Source organism: Arvicanthis niloticus, chromosome 15, assembly GCF_011762505.2.
Source record: "Arvicanthis niloticus isolate mArvNil1 chromosome 15, mArvNil1.pat.X, whole genome shotgun sequence".
Lineage (NCBI taxonomy): Eukaryota > Metazoa > Chordata > Mammalia > Rodentia > Muridae > Arvicanthis > Arvicanthis niloticus.
In genome coordinates this window covers 56,312,626-56,335,458 of record NC_047672.1, presented here as the reverse complement: position 1 = coordinate 56,335,458, position 22,833 = coordinate 56,312,626, and the positions used below count along the sequence as shown (strand labels likewise).

The following is a 22,833-nucleotide window of genomic DNA, read 5'->3' as shown; positions in this document are numbered from 1 at the left end:
TTTAAACAGTGTGTCATTTCAGGAAGAGACACAATGATATTACTCGTGTTGATTTAATAGAAAGATAATTGTGTCATGTGTTACCTATGGCTCCAGTTTTGGTAGTACATTTACCATAGTTCTGTAAATCTCCTATGTGCCTTAAAGAAGGAGAGTATTCTCTATTGGACTGAAACTGGAAGAGCACTTAAACAATTGCATGTAACTGTTGTAAGATAAAGACTGCCCTTATCTTCACAGGAAATCCTCGCCTGCAATTTTCTATTGCAGCAATGCTGTAAGCACGTGATTATAATCAAATTAGGGTTTTTAATATCTAGAGGTATATACACATACAAGAATGGGTGAATATTTGGACATGTGATAAGCATAAATCTTTCACATAGTTGCTAAATAAAGGCGCAATCTGAAGATCCTCAAAAACTGTGCACTCACTATTATGATTTCATTTCAATTTAAAAATACATATCCTATATATACCAGGGATGTTTTGATTTGTCTTCTAATTTTTGTCTTTAAACATCCTATGTCTGGGAGCTATACAGTGCTTATTAAGACATAGGTCCAAGACACAGTTTTAAGTAAATAGAACACTAGGTGTTAGTGTTTGTGCAATGAATAAATGGGTGAACAAAAAGAAGATGAGGTCTGGGGTACATCAGTGACTGCCATTTCATTTTCAATAGTCCCTGGGAAGCTGGCACAATAAAGTGCAAGCCTCCCCTTTGTGTTTCAAATAACAGTTCAATTTATGTTCTACTTTGACTCAAATAAGTGTTTCTGTGTCTTTACATGGTAAATACCATCCTTGTTTCCAGGGCTCTTTATTGGTGTTCCTGTTTCCAGTGGGATCTTTCAGGAAGTTGGTTAGGCAATTTGAATGCATATATGCTAACAGGCAATCAGACTATTATTTGTATTTTACAAAGTTAAGTTCTGACAGAAACTCCTTCTGTCCATATTCTTCTCAATTAGGAGGTAGGTTAACACAATCATGCTTTCTTAGGGGAACAAGGAAGCACACTGAGAGACTAAGGGATCACCATAGGAAGCCCTGATAGACAGAGGCTTTGAATTTATAAATCAAAACATTTCCACTTTATTGGATTTATAAATAAAAATAAACAAGACCACATCTTCTTTCTGGACTGCCAGACTATCTGAAAACTTGGCAGGTTGACTTGTGTTTTGTCTTCATTGTTCAAAATGACATTCATTACATAACCATTTCCACTTTTAATTAACTTTAGCGCCCCAGCATATGAAAGTGTTGGCTCGAATTTATTTTGGTGGATTAATATCACATATTGGACAGGAGGTCTATAATTTCCTTAACATATGAAGTGCTTATGATCATCCACAAGTGGCACGTTTTAAAACTCATTAGAGATCTCTGACATGCTCTCCTCTCGAAAAGGTTCCAGTGAGCACAGATGTCCATTCGTTCTGCAGGTGCTGCTGGTTAACTTTTCTGATTGAGGAAATCAGTACTGTCTATGGGAAAACCAGCCTCCCAATCTGCAGAGATGTATGGGATTATTAGATGCTACTGAAAATGTCTTCCACAAAATCTACATACATTCCTTGGTTGGGTTTAATCATAAATGTCTGATCGGTAGGAAGTTCAGTCCTACAAGAATAATACACTCTTTAGTGGAATGGAACCATTGCTTATCCAATGGTCCCTGGGATAGACAGCCACATGGGCAACACCCATGAGCTTTATAGAAGTAAACATTCTTTGCTTAAGATCTTCTGAACCTGAAACTATAGTGGTGAGGCCATAGATCTCCAGGTGATTCTCATCAAAGAAAACTGGTGATTTTTTTTTGAACGTTACTTGGATGTATTTTGGAGGTTACTTGGATGTACAAATTAAGTTATTATTTTACATTTGTATTTAAGTGAGCACTGTTTGGTCATAAATGGGATGCTTCACTTTCATCTTCCATGTATTTGTTTTGAATTTATTAGAATTAACATATGTGAATTAAGGATTCATCAGCATTGCATTAAAGGATGGGGACAATCAGAATAGGGGTGTGGGCTGAGTTTAGTTTAAATTAGTTTTTCCAGTGTACAAAACTACTCTTTTAATATTCCCTGCCCATCTTTTGAGTCATGTGATTTCACGAATATTTCATTCAATTGCATATATCCTCATTTTTCACAAAATAGTGTAGAAAATCATAAACTATACTGAGACGGTGAAATCAGCAAACTGTTGATCTTGATAAACAATATAAAAATTTTAAAATCTCCTTTGAATTTATCTTTCATACTCATCAGACTAACTCCAGAAATATATATGATGTAAATATATATGATCATGTATTTATATTTAACCCCTTATTCCTTTAATTTTATTAAGTTCTCATGCCAGTTTCCAGTTCAACAATGTCAAATATGAATGGCACTCACGAGAAAACTTAGAAACAAACAAAACAGAAATTCTCTAGCCTAGAATAGCTGAGATACCACAAAGATTTACTGAAGAAGCTCCCAATCAAAACCCGCTGTGCTGTTAAGCTAGGTCTCATAATATGCTAATCACCATAAAGGCACTAAGATGAAACTGCTTCTAGTTATTTTGTCTGTAATGTAGTCAGTGTTCTGAATAAATCAATAAGTAAAGCTTGAATATGTTATTAGCATATACCTTAGATTGAAAATACTCTCTTTGGTATGTTTGTAAAAAATGACTTAAGTGCATTGTGAGAACAGTGAGTTCCATGCAGCTCCTGTTGAATAATGGTGGATACTTGCCAAGCTGTAATAACACAGTTCTCACCCCGAGCACTACTGAACAGAGTTTTACTAGTGGGCCCACTACTAAATAGCCTATAAAGTGCCACCCATTGATAACTATGAAGAAATCATAATCACTAGTAATTGTGAGAAACTTAACCTTCCAAAACCCACACAGCCTTCAGTGCTCTGACATATATAAGTACTTCCATATAGCACTATTCAGGGAATCACATAAAGGAACAACTTACACTGAACATTTCATTGAATGCCTTGTTCTATTTAAAAGAGCATAATTACTGTCTTTGACTTTGAGATAGAAGACCGAGGTTCTGAAAACTAAACCCTTGATCATGCTTATTAAATTTGTGAGTGATCATATGGTGATCCCTCCTCACTTTCTGAACTCAGTATTACTTACAGACTATTTTCTGCCATTACCAATTCTTTCACAAGGTCTCCTACAAATATAGACAATATAGAAAAAGGAATGAAAATTTTTCTACCAGTAAAAATGAATGAATTAAGGTTCTACATTCTGTACCTATCTCCTATTTCAAGTATAATCAACATTTCCTGTAATACTAACACATAATGTATTCTAGACAGAAATCATGATAACTAGAAGCTATTGCAAGGCATGAATGTATTTCAAGTAGGGTGAAACTTTATTCTTCACATTAAATAATTTCAAACTAGTGGGACACTTTTCTATGCAAGCTTAAATTCCTTAGGTCTTGTGGTCTTATCTTAACCTTAATTCTCCTTAGTGCTAAGCAGAGTCTTTTTCCACCATATTTTTCTGATCTGAGAAACTGGTGGCGAGTTGTAAATGTGGACTATGAATTAAATGATAGTACTGCAGCATTAAATGCTGAGATTTGGGGAATGGGGGGTCAGGGGATTGGTAGAGTTGTTGCCTTCAGTTTCCCCAAGTGGTTTTTCAAGGGCCATTTGAGCAAAATCCTAATTTATGTGGCAATTGCAATTGAGATTTGTTGGTGTGGACCAAGGATGCTAATTAGTTTTAGAGGATTTGAAAAGCATGCAGTTCAACTTTGAAGTTGGTAAATTTTCAGTTCAAAGGGGGAAAAAAAAACTCAACGAGAGAAGATCAGTAACAGGGGTTCCACCTTACTGGGTGCTTGGCAGGTAATGCCCCCAGTCAAGAGGATTGTAGGTGCGGTTTGCCTTTGGTATAATTGGAATGAAAAGTCTTTTGTGCCAAGTGTCAAGACTGTGAAATAAATGATCCTGTGTGCTGTGTGCTGAGACCCAGAACAAAGCTTATATTGACTCATATACTTTATTCCTCTTTCTATTTTACTGTAACAATGTATTTCTCTCCTTTACATTGATTTAAAGCAAAATTGAAGGCAAGTTTATTGTCCACTAGCAATTAACTTAAACATGTATTGAAAATTGAAATTTTCTTGTTCATTTAAATCAACTTAATTTGTATTCATAATTAAAAAAATAAACTCAAATGTGAAGAGATTACTAAAGAAAAGGTATGCTTCTGTATTATACTGAAGTTATATAAGAAAATCCGGATAATAACCATTAGGATTCTTCTATAAGTCAAGTTAATTCAACATCACTTTTCTTATTCACCATTGATTAGGAAAGATTCAATAGAAACATTTTAAAATGTTGGTAATCGAATGTCCATCTTCATTAAGAAACATGGGCAGCATTGTGACATTAACACTCATTGTCATCTTATAAACACTGAAATACATCAGCTGTGTTTTCAGTGTATAACTTGTAACACATGAATGCCATGCAAATTCACTCCACTGGGCTGAACAATAGATACAAATTGGATTATAAGCTCCAGAGCAACAAAATCAAATTATAGCTTTGTGAATGAAATACCAAACTAAGCACTGAATAATTTTTTTTTTTTATCACAAAGCATGAGAATTGAAATTAAGGGCTTGAAGCTAGAGGGGACAAGTCATTCCTACATTTGTTATTTTATTTGTATCTTTTCTTGTTAAAGAAGTATCTATATTTATAACAGTTAATAATAACAGTGGGAGGATTTCTTCCTTTAATATTTTGGGAAAATTAAAATTAAAGAACACGTGAGATATGTTACAAATAAAAACAAGTAGGAGAGCAAATGGAAAACAGAAAATTTACAATAAAGTTTAAGACCAAAATGTTAACTATAATAGTAGACACATTTAGAATATATTCTCTTAACACAAAGTAACTTTTTCATTTTATTAAAATTTAATGTCTTGCTTATATTGATAAGAAAATAAAAGTGATACAGAACTGAATGAAGTAAGAAAAAAATTATATGACATCAAACAAAAATAAAGTTTAAAACTTTGAAATTAAATGATATCTCCACTTTTAGGTAAGGTTAGTTGTTACAATTAAAAAACTATAAAGTAAAATATAGTAAGTCATCTGGATAAATAAGCAGCTAAAGTATATTTCATTAATTTATGTGTCTCATTCATTGTGAGGGGTATTGGAAATTTTTAATTTTTCCTCCATTGTGTGTGTGTGTGTGTGTGTCTGTGTGTGTGTGTGTCTGTGCATATATCCTTACTAACTAATTTGGTCATTTTTGAAAACATTTCTGGATATCTTATGTAATGGTGTGGGCAAAACTTTGCCCCATACACATCATTTATACTTTGGACTTTGTTTATGCATTTGTTGATGTATGTGTCTGTGTTTTAAGAGACAGAAGAGTTTATGTGTTTATAGTCAACCATGCTAGTCTGATGTATGAATTTTTCCCCTTCGTTTTCATCTGTTGGGATGGTCTAAGCCCTCACCAGCTCCTTCCTCCAACTCTGCTAGATGAGTCCTTTATTTGGAAATTGGAGCGGGATTCGAGCCTACGTGGCCATGAAGCCTAATGACCATTTCTTTAGAGTCAGACTTGGCTGTGGGAGCTTGTGACAAATCTTCCCACAGCGGTCCTCCAACTGCTAAGCAGCAAAGATATTTATGTCACAGCGCGTCTCCACACCTGCGGTCAAGGATTTCACGCCGCTCAAGGCTCATTTCATGCGGAGCAGGAGGAAGGGCGCTGAAGCAGCTTTCCCAGGCTGAATATGAGCTCATCTTTCCTGTGAGCTGTCCCACACTTCCCTCAGACTACACGAAGGGCAGAAAACAGGCAGCAAAGTACAACCAACCGCCTGCACTTTTTTTTTTCCTTAGGATGCTGCATTGGGCACAGTTGGATACGCTATGTGTTAAACTGGTAAAACGGAAAAAAAAAAAAAAACACTCAGGAGATTATTGGTGCACTTTGTAACCTCGAGACCCTGTGCACAGGACATTCCTGTTGATAGTTTTATCAGGACTGAAAGAGCCTATTTTGTTCTTTAATAAAACATGACCCTCGTGTATGTGGCCCCTCACTTTTGGGAGCATTACCAGCCTCCTGCTCACTGGAGAGAGCTGGTTTTGTTAAATTAAGATTTAGGAGAGAAAGATGATTTAAATGGTATGTATTAAAAGAATTTAAACAGACAATGCAAAAACAGATGCAAAAAAATCCAACAAAGTAAAATTTCTAAGTGGCTAAATTCAACAGAAATTGAATATGGCATATCTTAGTGCTGGGGGATATTTATTGAGAAATCCAGGTCAAAGGGCATCAGCTTGCTGAACTTGTATGGTACTTGCCAGTGAAATGATGGACGCCCCATTGTTGGGGCAGCTGATGCTTAAGCTGGCAAGGATCCTGAGAACATGTTTTAAAAAAGACCCTATGCTGGCAACAGGGGTAGAGATGACTTCATGGGACTTCTGAGTCTAGAATTACTTTGCTTTTATTACCGATTATTTTTGCTGGATTTTTTTTTTTGACGCAGTGTTTTTAACTTTAAAACAAAACAAAACAAAAAAAAAATCTAAACAAAAATAACTGTCTACTTCCTGAAGTCACACTGGAGTTTGCTGCTGTTCTAACAGTGACCTTATCTCACCCCTCATTCAATGTCGGACAAGGTTGTGGGCTGGAGTGAAAACAGCAAGCTACACTCTGTGTTTGGGCTTCTTTTAGAGACCCAAAGTGACTGTTTCCTCACCAGCTGAAGCATGTAAAATGGTAACACACACTACCAAACATACACATTTGATTTAATTGATTTAATTATGATGTTGTAAATGTAGACGTACAGAGTGTGAGTACTAAAACACATATGTTCTCAGAAACTTTTGCCCATAATACATTTGGAAGTGTCATTATATTCTCAGGACAGCATCAGCTCATGGATTTCAACAAAGACTATCCTCACAGTTGGATGTTTATGATAGATAAACACCCTTTGGTCTTATTTTATGGACTGGTCTGCCTATTCGAAAATAGTGGTAGAGCTTCTAGAAACTTCTAGAGATATTATTCAAGTGGAAATAGGCAGAGTGGATTGAGAACTTCAACCTGCATAGTCTAGCTAGTAGCACCCAGCTAGGAGACATTAGATGATCATTTAACACAGCCCATTTTTCTTTGAAATCCATGGTGTTCATCATGTCCTACGTAGGATTTCAACTTATTGTGTGGCAACTGCTGGACAAAGAAAGCTCTTACATCTATTTGAAAAAGTAAATGGAAATTATTACATAAATGATATTTTAAATTGTCACTCATTACTATGCTAATAATTTCATGGTTTTGGGCATTAAAATTCCAAAACCTTAAAATTCAGTATGTGGATATTTTTATGTAATTTTTTTCTTCATAAAACATGACACCAACTATCCTTCAATGATAAACTTGAAGAAAGGAAAAACTACAGGCAAAGAGGCAGAGAGGTTGCGAGAGCTCCTAGAATCACCCAGGTTGTGTTGCCCAGGTAGTGTTTTACTACGAACAGAGGTGGCCCCATCAAGACCTAGTCCCAGGAAGGATGTATTACACTTGGGGAAACCATTCTTCACACTCATAGCAAACACTTGGTCCTGGTGAAACACTGTGACAGAGCCAGCTATTTCTGTACATTTTGACTTGTTTGTACTAGATGGCCTCAGACCTGCCATCTCATCAAAGGACTCAGAACATGAATGAGCCCCCCCTCCCTTTTGATAGCTGTGGGCAGTATCTCACTTTTCAGATGATTCTCATGATTCTCAGTTTTGTACCCCCTTCCACTAGGGAAATAGAGTGAGAGAGAAAAAGATATAGGACTTTTTGAATATTCTTAATCTTTAAACTGATTCAAATAGCCAGTTTCAGAGGATGATCCTAGCTTCCGGATGCCTGCTTAGCTATGACTGCAGGCAATATACCAGTGGCTCTGACGAGAACCAGTTCTACAGCACCAATCTTGGTTTTTGCGAACTTCCACGAAGTTTACTAAAAAGTTTGTAATATTTAAAGACCCATTTTCAATTTTATATGCTTTTTCTTATGTCTAAGAAAGAAAAAAATATAGACACACATGGTATAAATCTTCGAAGCAAAAAGGCATAAGTGGATTTCAAGTTAACATATAGACCTTAAAGAGAAGATGCATGAATTCTAAATTCCTTGATCCTAAAAAATAGTTTCAAGAATAAAGTCAATACCCTGAGTATACATTTAAACACTCTAGACATAAAGCAGCTCCATCCTGAGTCTCTGTGCCAAGTTTAAGGGTATATGTCGTTGAACACAAAGGCCACTGAGTGTTAATATTGTGCCACCTACTGGACAGCCTGTCAGCTCCTAAGAAACATACTCACAGCTTGGAAATGTGTATTTTACCCACAAGGCTTCAGCAGAGGTTAACCATATGATCAAAACTCTATGGACTCTTTGATAACAAGTTCTGTTCCTTATACTATTGAAGGCCAAAATTGTTACTATTGAGATTCATGCACTCAAAATCAATACTAAAATCTTCAAACAAGAACACTAACATATAACTTTCTTCATGGGGCTTTCCTGTGTCCAGTGCTTTAGATGGATTCTCCAGCCACCATAGAAGCACTATATAGGCACTGGGGCTAACATGAGGTGGATTTAACAAAACGTTGTAGGAATATCTCAGCTACTGTCACCTGACACTTTGGGAAAACACATCTTAGAACCATCATGGGTTGGTTTTTGTTGGTGGGGGGTCATGGTTTGTTTTGTTGGTGGGGGGTTGTCATGTCTCCTGTGCAGAGGGAATAGAAAAATTACACACCCTCTATGCATACAGAGAACACAAATGAGAAAACATTCAAATGTCAGTAAGCAAGTAAAATATTTATTACTACTAATAAAAAGAGCCACTGAATTTAAATATTTATACTAAATAAAAACAAAGTCAGTAATAAAACAGATACAGAGCACACACAGACCTGACATCTGCAGACCCAGTTAAGGCTAAGTGACATTGGTCAGTGTTAATTTGCTTCCTCAATGTTTTAATCCCCTCTACAGGGTGACTGTTGTCTAACTTGCAAAATGGCTGTGGAATTACGTAAGGTAAGACACTCTTCTCAAGTCCTCAAACTTAGCAGGTACTTAGAGATTATGAGTAGCACCCATTAAACTCCACAGGAATGCATATATGCATGCTCTAAAACTAACCTTTGTGAACTGTTATGTTCATTCTACCTCCCTGGCTCCGAGTAGTTAATCATGTTTGTTTTATACTTTTTGTATGTACATCATATGATGGCACATGGAGACACATTTGTCATCCACAATCAAGTAGGAATGACACCTATGCAGGAGAGTCTACCATGCCACATGATTGTGACCGTAACCAGTCTTCTTGTGTGCATTTATTCTCACTGTGCCTAGAGGTGGGTTTCATTGTCCTACTCAAAACAGAGCTGTAGCATAGGAAATTACCGAAAATGAACCAGAAGAAGAAGATGATGAAGGAGGAGGAGGAGGAGGAAGGAGGGAAGGAAAGAAGGAAGGAAGAAAGAAGGAGAAAAGGAAAGAAAATGAACTGATAATTTTTTGCTTTTGTTATGTTAGATATGTTAGCTTTTCGAGAAATTTGGATCTTAATGTCAACTTTGAAACTTGCCAAGGTCAAAAGATAAACCTTTATATCATAATTTATTTTAATTTTTTTTTGCACAGTGTGAGTTTTTTATGTGGGTTTGACTAGTTCCCATGAGAGTTTGCTTCAATGCTTCCTGTTGATTTTGGTAAATATTTTGGTGAATAAAAAGATGTACCTTTTAATAAACAGCCGTGAAAGTTGGTGTACAAGTTGTGCTTTATCAGAAATATACTTTCTATTTGAAGCTTTATTTACTCAACAATCTACTGATCATGAACTCGCACTTCTTACAAACAACTGACAGTCGTTCTCAACACTTTCTAGGAGGCCTGAATGTTTTTTATTTTGTAGATTAAGAAGCACTCTGGGTATACAAGTCTTTCTGACAAGTCTAGATAGGAGGGGAGCCAGTGAGAGAGAAGTTAGAAGGGACACATGACTCTTGACTGAAGGTGACTCTCCTAATACCACATTCTACTTTTAGTTGACAAAATAGAATCTTCAATCTAAAGAGGTGATGGTGAAGGGGATATAGTAGGATAATAAGACATAGAATGCATCATTAGCTGGCTGGCAAGAAACTTAAGACCAATCAGCAATATTGTCCCTAGTTGAAGCAAAGCACTTTTGCAAATGCAAGTCCCCTCTTCAGGGATAGAATAATTGCAAAATCACAGAGTTATAAAAACAGAGTCAATAGCTGTCCCGTTTGCCAAGCCATGTGTGTTACACATATATGTGGGAGCCATTTTCACGTGGTACATTTTACCGGGAATGCTTGGTCATTTACCCTGCACTGATCATCAAATTCAGAGCCTTACACAGAGGCATGGTAATCTGTAGAGTCCACCCCTCAGAATGAGAGGAAACTGAGGCACACAATGTTAACATGCTTGAATTAGGCTGTGCTGTCAGTAAATAGTGTGGAGTGTGGACATCTGTGTCAGTAACTACTGCACCAAGCAGCCTGGGGATGCTGGGGACAGGAAAACTTGAGGTGCCATCTCTCTAGGACTTGACAGGTGATAGGAATTTCTGTATAACTAGGTTCTGACCAGATAAAGCAGAGCTACTGCTCCTTTGTCAGAACTCTACATGGGGTAGAGGAATCCCATAGAGAAATAGTAGGTGGTCAGGAGGGAATTTTGGCCAGATCAGGTTTCAGCCATGTTCGTGCTGCAAAACAGAACAGGCCCAGTTAGCTGGGGCCTCTGAGGGAGTGTAAGGAAGCTACTGGAAGGCTAACTTCATTATCCTTAAACTGTCTGTGAGGAAGAAACGGCAGGGCCTCACACTCCTGGGGTCACTGGAAATAGCAGGGATAGAATAGGGCTGGCACCTCAGAAAAAATTTGATAAGTTTTATGTGGAAAAGTCACTTAAGGAGTGGAAACAAAAAGCAACAGTTTGAATGCCCGCCTTCAAGTTGTTTGCAAATCCTTTCAGGCAGGTGTCAAAGGGAAGATATTGAATGCCAAACTTTGTGAATCGTTTATTGATGTAGGTAAGTAACAATATGAAAACAGCACTAATTAAGCAAGCACAGTGTTTATCAAGTTGATTAAAACGGGTAGAAATGGCAATAAAATATATTCTGAAATCATATCTTTAAAGATGGGTCTTGACAAGCAAAAATGTGGTGGTGAGAAACCTCGACTTGGGCTGCCTGGTAAATAGATGGAGTTTATCATAGTTTTCCTCTCCTTTTAATTTTAATTAAAACATCCTGTATCCAGGTCCTTTTCAATAGTGTGAAAAGGATAAACTTTACCTTTAATGTGGAGGAAACATATGGAGAGGAGGGGATGGGTGTGGCAAGGAAGGCTTTCTGCATCCACTAGCTCATTGTAAGTTATACTTAAAGATATTTGAATGTGTTTGTCTAAAGCAAGGCTGCTTTAAGATAGCAAAAAACCACGGGTGAAGTAAATGGGAAAGGGGTTTTACTCTCAGCGCTTTGCTGTTGGTATGGAAGTACACCTAGATCTGCAGGGCCTGGATGCCCCAGTTGAGAGACAGGAAGGATGTTCTTAGCCTCCTGGGACCCAGGTATGTGCTCATCACTTTAAAAGTAAGTTTTATTTTAAAATGTCTTACTGTTTTCTAATCCCTTTAATACATTTTTAAAAATTAACATTTTAAATGTAAGTTGAAAGAACTTTTCCTTTTGGTTTTGTAATCTTGACAGATTAAGCAGACTGACACCAGTTCTTAAATAAAACTTCTCAGAACTAAAACTAATTAACAACTTTGACATTCCTTGTGCTTTCTGTGTATAGGATGTGTGATACTGCAAACAAAAGTTATTCATTTGGAGATAAATGATAAATTCTTCTGGGAATCTCATTTCTTCCCATGTGATGGTCATCTTTCCAGGTCAGTGCATGGAGCTGTCCCTCCTCCTTTTGAAAGGCTTTCTAGAGCTGCTCTGTGTCAGCTACCATACATTTAAGGCTCCTCTCCTTGTGTTTAAGCAGCACCCATTTTAAAAGAATCACAGATAATAATAAAAAGAACATTCTAGAGACACCAAAAGATGGGGACAAAAGGTTTACAATTTGGTTAAGTAGACAATATTTTCAGATTCTCCTTGTTAACTAGAGGGCAAGACCTTTATTTCTAATAACTTTGGCTAATTTTCTGATCTTTTACAGCTCCCCACTGATACCCTTTCTATTTAAAATATTTGTTCCTTTTCTTTAGTGACTGCTGGAACGTTTCTTACTCCAGTGTTTGATAAGCTATCTATGGTTCAAGGATATCTGAATTCAAATTTCAGTTCTGCCTCTTTTTTGACAATGAATTTGGGAGTTTCCTGAAGTTGTTCATCATCAGATTGTGTATATATAATTGATAATAAAAAGCACATATTTACTAGTACTTTTAAAAAATTAAAGCTGGCATGTAAGACACATATGCCCATATTTTACAAAGTGGTGTTTTGATGCGTGCATATATCACAGACTGGCTAAATTAAGCTTATGAAAACGTAGGAAGAAAGAAACAGTTTTTTCCCCCCTTAAGTGCTAAAATGAACACAATGATTGTAAATTTTTAGAATAGTATGTTTGTGTGTGTGTGCGTGTGCATGTGTGAGTGCATACATGTGTGTGTGTGTGTGTGTGTGTGTATGCAGAGTGCCATTTTAATGCAACCTATCTGCTTTATGTATAGGAAATACTCTTTAAGACATAATCATCATTAGGGTACAGTCATCATTTTATGTTTTGCTTAGGATGCTAAGGTCTTAGTTTATAAAAAAAATATTCCCTTACATTTCTCCTAGACAACGATACTCATTTGGGATATCATAGGAGGTATACTTCTTTGATAGTTGTCTATTATTTTCCCACTGGTTTCATATGCAAATATTGTCACTTACTAAACCCTGTGAGTTCTTTAATTGGAGGCAGATGAGACAAACTTTTCTATTTCCTTCCCCATCTGCCAGCCAAGTTGGGATGATCATTTTTAGATTATCATCAGGAAGTGTTTTCCATAGCTTTTTGGGACACCTACTAAGGCCTTTTCCCTTTTGTGGCTCAGCAAAAAGATTTATATTAAAAATCAAGGTTATTATCTGATCCAAATTATTTCCACTACCTGCAGTGGACCTGTAGTTCCAAAGACAGATGCCACAAAGTCATTACTTTTATTGATAGCAGGAGGCGTGGGCAAAGTACCCAGGCACTTGAAAAAGAATTTTGAATACTTCTACTCACTACTTTTAATGGAACAAAGTTAATCTTTGAAGAAATATTTTGGTCTTTTAGTATAAATACTTTAAAGTCATTTTTCATAAATTTGTGTAACAGTTGAACATGTCAGAATTATCTCTCACTGGCTTGCTCACACTTCTCGCTGGTGGCTTTCTCTGGGATAATACTGAGTTTCCCTTGCAGACTCTGTCTTGTACTATCCCTATCTGGTGGTTGACAACCATGCAACAATTTCTCTGCTGCAACTTTGCACCCCAAATCAGAAGAAGATATGAAATGTAATTATTAACTGTTAAGGTTTGATGTTCAAGATACTTATTCTGGCAACACAGGGTTTATTCGATATGAACTTGCTCTAAATACATTAGAAGCAGCTATTTAAGTTCCAGATGTCTGATGAACTCTGAGTGAGAAATGAAATGCTACATTAAGAGAAAAACAAGCCCTGTAGAAGAAAGGAAAGGGAAAAGGAATTGGTTTCCTTCCTCATTTGTTTCTTCTGAAGACTGAACTGCAGCTTACTTCTGCTTTCCCTTTAAAAAGGCAGAAACCTTTTATTTCCTGGCATTAGGATGAAAACAAAGTGTTTGACTAAGGAATCAGTGTGTGCAATTATTTCTAATATTCTACCAACAAAGTAATGCTGTAATCTAGATATGCTGGGACACCGTACAGGATAATTAAAAGTCTTGGAATAGAAGAGTCAGGGTCAATCCTTAATGCCATCACCTAACTAGATGAGTTGTTTCAGCTCACGTCGGAATCTGAGCTGCACTTCCCCAATTCTAAACGAGGATCAAAATAATAAAGAATGTACAAGCGGTCAGAGGTGTAACTCAGTGGCAGAGTACGATACTGCTATATATTTGGCTATGTGTTTGCTACCTACCACAATAAAAAATTAAAAGAGAGAGATAGAAATAGAGAGAAATTAAATTTACTCTTGTGTGATTCCTGCATGTCTGATAATTTCCCCCTGTACTATATAAAATCTATGAGAGACTTCACTTGGAATTTTTTTTTCTAATGGAAATCTGTGCATAAGAAAGGGCAAGCACTACTGACACGTAGTGTAAATTTTTGTGTATTCTAATGACGACGCCCTAGCTGCTGGAGTAGTATTGGTTTATACCATGGTAAATGTCTATCAAACGAGAGGGTGGAGACACTGCTTGGTGTGTGTGTATGGTATTCACCTGGAGTTCAGGTGTATATGGAGAGGGTTATTCTATGAAAGTAGATTAGACATGGATGATAGCAGGTTCTGCTTCTCTTAAATATCTTTAAAGACTAAAAGTGACACTCACTTTAAGCCTAAAGCTTAAGTCTCGGGAAAACCTGTGGAATATATTTTTGATAACTCTTTTATTTTATATATATGTACATATATGTATTATACATACTGTTTTCCCTCCAGAGGTCAGAATTACAGTTTATGAATTAATGCCATTTTCTCCCATTGTTCCAAGTATGAGGCAGAGGGCACAGGACTGACAAATTTTTAATGAATGATTTTAAAAATAGTTATCAGCCATTTTGAGTGTCATTAGATTTAAAAGGGATACTACTGTTCTACAAAAGGAAGACTAATGTTTCCAGAACAAAGTTCAGTCCTTTATAGAAAAAGACCTTAGTTGTTAGAGAAACTCCTGACATTGTCTTTGAGCTTCTCATTTTGCTGCTAGACAGTTGAACTACAAACCTTGTAATGGGTTTGTAGACCACGTTTGAGAATAGCTCTTTTTGATTAAAAGCCACACCGGGCTCCTGAAAAGCCACACACTCCGCACCAAGCAGATGTAATCAGGTATGTAGGCTCTACATTCAGTAGGAGTGTAGCCTAGTGATTCAGACCATAGTGTGGTGTTCAAATCTGCCCCTGCCTCTAGACATAGGACCTTTATTTCTAAGTTTCAGCATCTTTTGAAGTTCATTGGGAATGATAAAAACATCCATGACAACTGTGTGAAATGAATGGGAGTAATTCTTCCAAGAACTGTCAGAGTCAGCCTTTGTGTTACTTAACAATGATTGCACTGGCGTATAGCTGACGATCAGAATTAGCATCGTAATTCTAATTTTTTCTTATTGACTCCTTTCACTTCTCTGGTTTTCAGTCCTTCTCACTGTGAGCTAGAGGCAAAGATATCTCACTCTCGGGCTATTTATTGTACAATCTAAATGAGGTAATTGTGTGTGCTTATTCTGTTTGGCAAATATACATCTGAAAATGAGTAATAGTATGTTTTGTCTGTTTTGGAACTCTGCTTAGACATATTGTGAGAGAAAAGAGAAATAAAACTAATGAATACATTAATACAAAAAAAAATAAATCCCAGCTTCTCCCCCACATAGGTTAGAATTTTCAGGTGCCTGTTTAGTCTCCCCACTATGTCTTCCACACCTCTTCCCAATCTGTCACCACTACAGCTAAGTCTGAAACCACACCTTTTTCATATTAAGATTTTATCTTGCAAGCTAGAAGTTTCTGGACAGTGATGGAATAAGACAGAGAGGCAAATTCTCCTGTATTATTGTGAGCTTGACTTCTTAATATTGACCTTCAAATTCCCGAGGAAGCTGAATAATATGACGTAAAGTAAGTTCTACCTCAATGGTTTTTCTCTTACTGTTCTAAAATTCATCTGTACCACTGGAGAAAATGATAGTTTTAGATGTAAGCATCTTTTACACTAGAATGTAAGACATGTGTAAGACAAGCAAATGGAAGAGGTGAAATAAATGTAAATGTAGACAGAACAAATACACAAAAACAGACATAATCAATAAAACCCACTTTGCAGAAGACTGAGTAGATTAAATGTGCTGGAGGGACTTGCACACAGTTTCCTTTGGGTTTTGGAATGGACAGTCCCACTCCTGGTGGCCCCTCACCCCTGTTTGCCCAAGTACACAAAGTACCAAGGTAGTCATCAGATAGGGAAATGGGACTGTCCAGGGACATGGAAATGAGCTGTCATGTCCCAAAATAGAGCTTGGAAAGTTTATCATCTCTGAGTGAATAGGAAAATTGACCATTTTTAGACTAATTAAAACTCAACGTGTTTTCATTTGCCATTTTGGGCCCATATATTTATTCCCCCCTCCCCCCCCACACACCATTAAAACCGCAGATACCATGGGTTTCTGACTAGCTCTCATGGAAACAGTCAAAATGTAGTTTTGAGATTCTTTTTAAGGTTCAGTTAAGAGTTGTGTTTAATATTTTTGATGGAAATTTTTAAATAATACATCAACTTGTTTGCAGTTAATCTTGATTTTCTTAAAATTTTTTATTAATGAAATTGTCAACTTGGAAAAGTACCATTTTTCCTTCTGGTAAAGCATAGCGCACAGTGGAGTACAATAAACCTGATTACAAGCATGATAGCTCCAGAGGAAAATATTTAGAATAAGGAAAACTTCTATTATTTCTATATATTTTCTAAGACAAAAAACCATGGATCTGCTTCAAGACATGCAAGATGTAAAAGCAAAAGATATTTACAATAAGAGAATGAAATTTGGCTGTCAGGAATTTAATAGTAAGTACATGTCTCTTTTCTGATTTACTTACACTCGGGATCTCCGTGGAGTCATTTTCAAATCCGCTGTGCTCCCTTGATTTCTCCTCGTGTGGAAGGCGCTCTAACGGCACTTACCTTAGGTGGATACTGCAAATATCAAATGGATTAAAATCAATGAAAGGCACCCAGCATTAGTGGCTCATAGTACGTTCTATGTAAGCGGTAGATATATTTTCCATGATTATTTTTACTGATATGTTTTAATAAACATATCCATTTTGTATACATGATTTCTTACAAGTTCTTAATTGGTTCTCAAATCATTCTTAAGTTTTGTGAACCTACCATTTACAGGTTAGTTATAATGATATAATATCTTCTTTCAGTTAGTTTTACACTGAATACTAAGTCTTTAATATCTTTAGCTACAGTATAAAGATTGACATTTTGGAATTAACAATCAAAATTATTACACAGAGAAAGCATCATTATTGCTGATAATATTTTTTTTTTTCCTGAAGAGAGTTAAGCACAGTGTATCCTACATGTAGAAAGCAAAATTTGTGGGTATGGAGCAAAAAGGTAGTAGATTTGATGTTAGAGGATTATCAAAAAAAAGAGTGAGAGACTCTGGGGTGGCTCAACCAAAGGGGTTTTTCTTAAGAAGGAATATATCTGGACCACATGGCATTACTGTGTGCATTTTAAGTACTGAGCATACCAGGATAACAGAGGGAACAACCAAGTTAGGCCACTCCTGTCGTGTGTTTCATCCTCTTTTCATCCATGAGTACAGTTGTGCGCGAGGCTTTCTGCAAATGCTCATGGCTCCCAGTGACCTTGTCTGCTCTTTGGAGAAAACACTGGGCATGGAGTCGGAAGGATAGGATTGGAGTCAGAAGGATGGGATTGCCCTGGCAGAAGGTGGTAACCTGCTGGATGGGGTGGGGGGACTATGAAACTTCTGCTGTGGTTTCCTTTTTAATGAAAGCTTTGGGTTCCCGATCTTAATAAAGGTAAAATATTAATTACCAGGAAAACATATGGCATCACCTTAAAGGCAGAAAATGCTGTTTTAACAAATTAAAGTGCAGCTCAATGAGATCATAACATTCAAATTGGACATCAAGATGCTGCTCCTCAAATGTGCCTAGGTATTAATATTTCAGTAGCTAAAAAGAAAAGACAAGTTTCTCCCTGACCTTCTATTCACTAAGATAACATTTCCAATTTGTAAGACTATATATTTTCCTCATGGGATACAATAAAATTATTTTTATTTTCAATGGGAAAAGAAGCAACCTAGTAAATTCTTATTTTTTCCTGAATTGGCCCCCGAGCTATGATCATTTGCTTCGTTGGGGTTTTGCCTTAATGCCATCGTTGCAGTCTATGTGATGTTAGGAATGAAAAAGTGTTCTAATATTGTCCTGACCTTTTAGCCTTGTAGTAGGCCCATGTAAGAAGGTGCTGAAGCAGTTTGCATTACTGTGTGCTCTGTGCCAAGAACTTCTCTGAGTCTTGGACTAAAGAGATTCCATCCAAATGCCCATAAACATGAATATTTTCTGCAATATTCACCCTTATGCCTGCCTAGAATTCTACCTGTTCCAAATAAGGACAGAAAATTATTATACTGAAAGTTGGGTTAATTAATATGTGAGTTGAGTCAGTTTAAAATTAAATTTGGCAGCAATAAAATTTGTCTTTCCTTTACCTTTGTTGTCTGAGATGACTTCATAAAAAAGCACTCAAGAGAGAAAATCTCCTTAAATAACCAAGCTTTTCTTTAGGAATCACTATTATTTATTATTAATCGGATATTTTCTCCATTCTATCCATAGGATAACCACTAATTCTTTTTAGGGAAGTATAAATGGAACATTTTATGTTTTGTGGCCATTACATTGCTGTGTGTTAATAATTAATAAATTAATTCAACTACTCTTTAAAGAGGAGCTAGTTAAATAACAAAAACTTAAAATTCTAAATCAATATTACGTTTCACATTTGGTTGTTGTGAAGAAACGTCTGCTTATATATTTAGGCACCCAGAACATTTCATTGGGTGGGGCTTGTGCTATTCTAAGCTGTGCCAAAAGGTTGGAATTTGGGAGTAAGTGCAGTCACAGCTCCTGTAGGTCCAGTGGGTAGAATGCCAGGCTAAAAGTCTCCAGGGAGACTAGTTGTCTGTTATGCCTGTGAAGAGGGGCTCCTCATCTCATCTGTTACAGAGGCTTGACCACCCACGATGATTAATATTCTAATTATAGGATTTTTAAAAGGTCTTCAAGTCACCATCAAATGCCATTAATTGGAGTAGCAGAGAGAAGGAGATTAATCAATCTTAAGTTTGAATTGTCGCTCTGCCACATTCAGAAAGCCATGAATCTCCTCACATTTCTAATTCTGCTTTCTCATTGATGGATTGGATTTGATAGTACCTTATAAGGACACACGGTACTATAATAGCATCCTGAGAAGTGACCAAACAGTGCTGTATGCAGCACACGGTAGGCCCCTATGAACTGTCGCTGCTTTTGTAGCAATTTTGTTTATGTTCCAAATCATCAGGAGGCCCTAGGTTATTATAGAAGATAGATTTTCTGTTTAGTGTGAGTCGCTTCTGGTTCTGGTTTATACTGGGAAAATAAGATATTCTTGTTTCCCCCTTGCACACAAAAGTATAAATAGCACTCCAGAAGCTTTGTCCCCATGCAAGAAGCAGAAGTAGAAATGCCCTTAAGGATCCACAATTAAAAACTGGACATATGTAATTTACATACAATTTCCTTATGTAAAATAGTGCAGTGCTTGATTATAATCCAAAGCACATCCCCCCTGTCATAATTTTAATCATACCCAGACTGCATGTAATAACTGCTATAATGTAAATGCTGTTTAAGGAACTGTGTTAATTTTTAATTATGTGTAGGTGCATATGTTGGTGGTATGCACATGTGAGTTCAGGTGCCTGCAGAGGCCACTGGTATCCAATCCCTCTGCCTGGAGCTGGAGTTACAGGCAGCTGTGAGCCACCTGACATGTGTGTTGGGAATTGAACTCCGTCCTCTGCAAGAGCGTTATGCGCTCTTAACCATTGAGCCATCTCTCCAGCTACTATAGATGCTATTTAAATATTTGCTCAGCTTCCATTGTTTAGGGAATAGTTACAGGAAAAAAAAAACCTAGCATGCTCACATTCAGCACAGATTTAATTTTTCAAAAGACACTTTTAGCATGGGTGCAGAAATCCATGGCTGCAACCCCATAGATAATGGGTTTCCACTTTACTTTGTGCTTTAGAGGGGCGGGAGGGGGCACTGGAAACAGTTCTGCATGTTCAGCTGGAGTGATGGGTTCAGAGCTGTGAGTGATGCTTTCAATGTTCACAGAAGAAAACATGATTTGCTTCATAGGTTAACACAGACTCCAGCCTGAAGCAGGAGAATGGGTATAACATGCTTCAAAATGAAAATGAATTACTGATTTGGAGGAAATAGCACAGAGAAATATGTTAAAGGTTTGAGACAATTGCGAGTTGATACTTTAAAAGAAAACTTCAGGCTTCACTGTGACAAAAAAATCACTTCAGGAAAAAAAGTCAGCATCTTAATGGTTAAATTTAAGTAAGTTTTAACTCGTCCCCATAGGAGCATAGAAAGCTGTCTGGATTTTCTGAGAAGATTGGAAAACAGATAACTGTCATGTATAACCCTGAACAAAAAGAAGAGAAGTTAACACATATTCACAACAAAAGGGAAACGTCATCAAACAGCTAGAAAATATTTCATCTTATCCAAAAATTGACACATTTGTCCTGAAAACTTACATGCAACTTCTAAGGATATAACCATTCTGAAAATAGTTTGTATATGTTGAAATACTAGAATTCCTAGAGGGCTAGTAAAGCTTTTGTTGGCCTTTCCCCCAATAAGCTAGAGAGAATATTTTACATAAAAGTAAATATGCATATATTATATGTGTGAGTGCACGTGCGTGTGCAAACACACAGACACACAGACACACACACAGACACACACAGACACACACAGACACACACACACACACACACACACACACACAGAGTCATTCACACAGTTTCCCATACACAGAGATTGTGGAGAGTCTTTAAAAAGACTGATAGAAGGCTCTTTGGTAAGTTATCCGTGGCCTGCAAACTTGCTGGAGAATCCTAGGTGTCTGCAGTTTTCCAAGTTACCGTGTTGTCTCTTGCTTCGGAAGGCTATTTTTATATCTTTTTTTGTTTTTGCTTGTTTGTTTATTTGTTTTACAATCCAGTTCCCTATCTGCAACACGGTTTCATGTCTCCCCTCTCTATTCAGCTTTCTATGAGCTGCCATTTTAATGGCAACTCATGTCCTCTTTAAAAGGATCTTCTCCTTAGAAACTATTCCTGCATGACCCACTTCAGAGCACCAAGAAAATATAATTATCGTAGTATTCCTTGACCAAAATAATAAGCATTTAGTAAATATTTACTGAGTATTCAAATGTAAGTGATGGTATCAGGATAAAAAGATTCCTGTTACGGGGGAATAATTAACATTCTCTGAGGGTTGGATATAGGTTAGGTCTGAAATGCTAAATTCTGAAGCCCCAGACAGATAAAGGACAGCTCCTGAGATAAGAACTGTTGGGAGAAACATAAACCAAAGCAAAGCAGCCTAGCAACTTTATATAAGTGGATGGACAAACGACAGACAGACAGACAGACAGACAGACACACACACACACACACACACACATCAGTTTTGAGGCAATAGAATGTAAACTGGGGTTGACAAGCAAGGGCATAAGGTTAAAAGTGAAGGATGGACTCTAAATCTGTAGTCAATTTTTCTAGTATAATTGCAGCCCCTGAGCTAGAATTAAGGAGCTGCTGAGTTTTTCTCTGTACCATTGCTGGGGGAAAATTAAATGGGATTTTATCGTGAAGTGTCTTAAGTAGTATTCTTAAAAGAGGGCTACATTTTTGGGCAATAGCTGAACAATTTTGAACAGAGGAGGACAAGACCTTAAAAGTAATTCTGGTTGTGTTGTAAATTCAAGACACTGACTGAAATGTGTCTGAATGTTGGGAGAATATTTAAATATTTCGATAATGGTCATAAAAGGGGTGGCTGAAGAGCTGTTGAAAAAGCTTAGCATCTGTCAGGAATCGGAAGTACCCCAATATTTGACAATTTGAGAGAAAAGAATACACTGCTAAAAAGAAATATTAGTGCAACAATACAGTTAAATATTGATTACAGAAATATTGATTGCATTGCACTGAACCAGGTACTTTATTTCTTTGAGAACTAACTCCTTATGGTTAAAGAATCCAAACTATTCTCATACACAGGACACTAATGTGCATGCTTTCTTTAAATAGAAACTTCTGTCAGAACAGAGTGAAGTCAAGTGTCCACAGGTGCCCACAGGTGTTGGCAGCTGAGTGGAGCTACAGGCACCACCTAGAAAGAACAGTGGGCTCCTAGATCTATCTTGCAAGCTAGCTCAGTGTCAGGGACTTTTAGTGAATTTTTTGATGACCATTTTCTCTTTTAAACTCATTTTTTTAGGAATAAAAGTAAAACCACATTCTAAACACACACACACACACACACACCTACACCTGCACACTACACACATTGCTCTTGAGAAACTGATTTGAAAAAATTGTGCTTAACAGTATGAATGAACATACAGCTATGGGACTTTCTACAAATTCTTCCTCAATGTTCCAACTCATGATTTAATTTGAATAAAAAACAAAAGTTTCCAGCTCTGTAACCTCACCATAGGTCTGTTTTCTAACCTTACACATTAAAGCCAGAAGCAGATGCTTTTCTGTGTTTTGATCAAA

The 22,833-nt window shown here is 36.8% G+C and overlaps 1 protein-coding gene across 2 annotated transcripts in view; it reads right to left on the bottom strand.

Annotated features, from left to right (window-relative positions):
- Calcr (calcitonin receptor) overlaps positions 1–22,833 on the bottom strand; it is a 73,755-nt gene that overhangs the window by 44,177 nt on the left and 6,745 nt on the right. For both annotated transcript variants that reach the window (XM_034519230.2, XM_076913061.1), the window contains one exon: positions 17,012–17,108. In XM_034519230.2, the coding sequence (XP_034375121.2) occupies positions 17,012–17,034 (23 nt within the window). In that variant the 5' untranslated portion in view covers positions 17,035–17,108. The remainder of the gene's footprint in view (positions 1–17,011; positions 17,109–22,833) is intronic.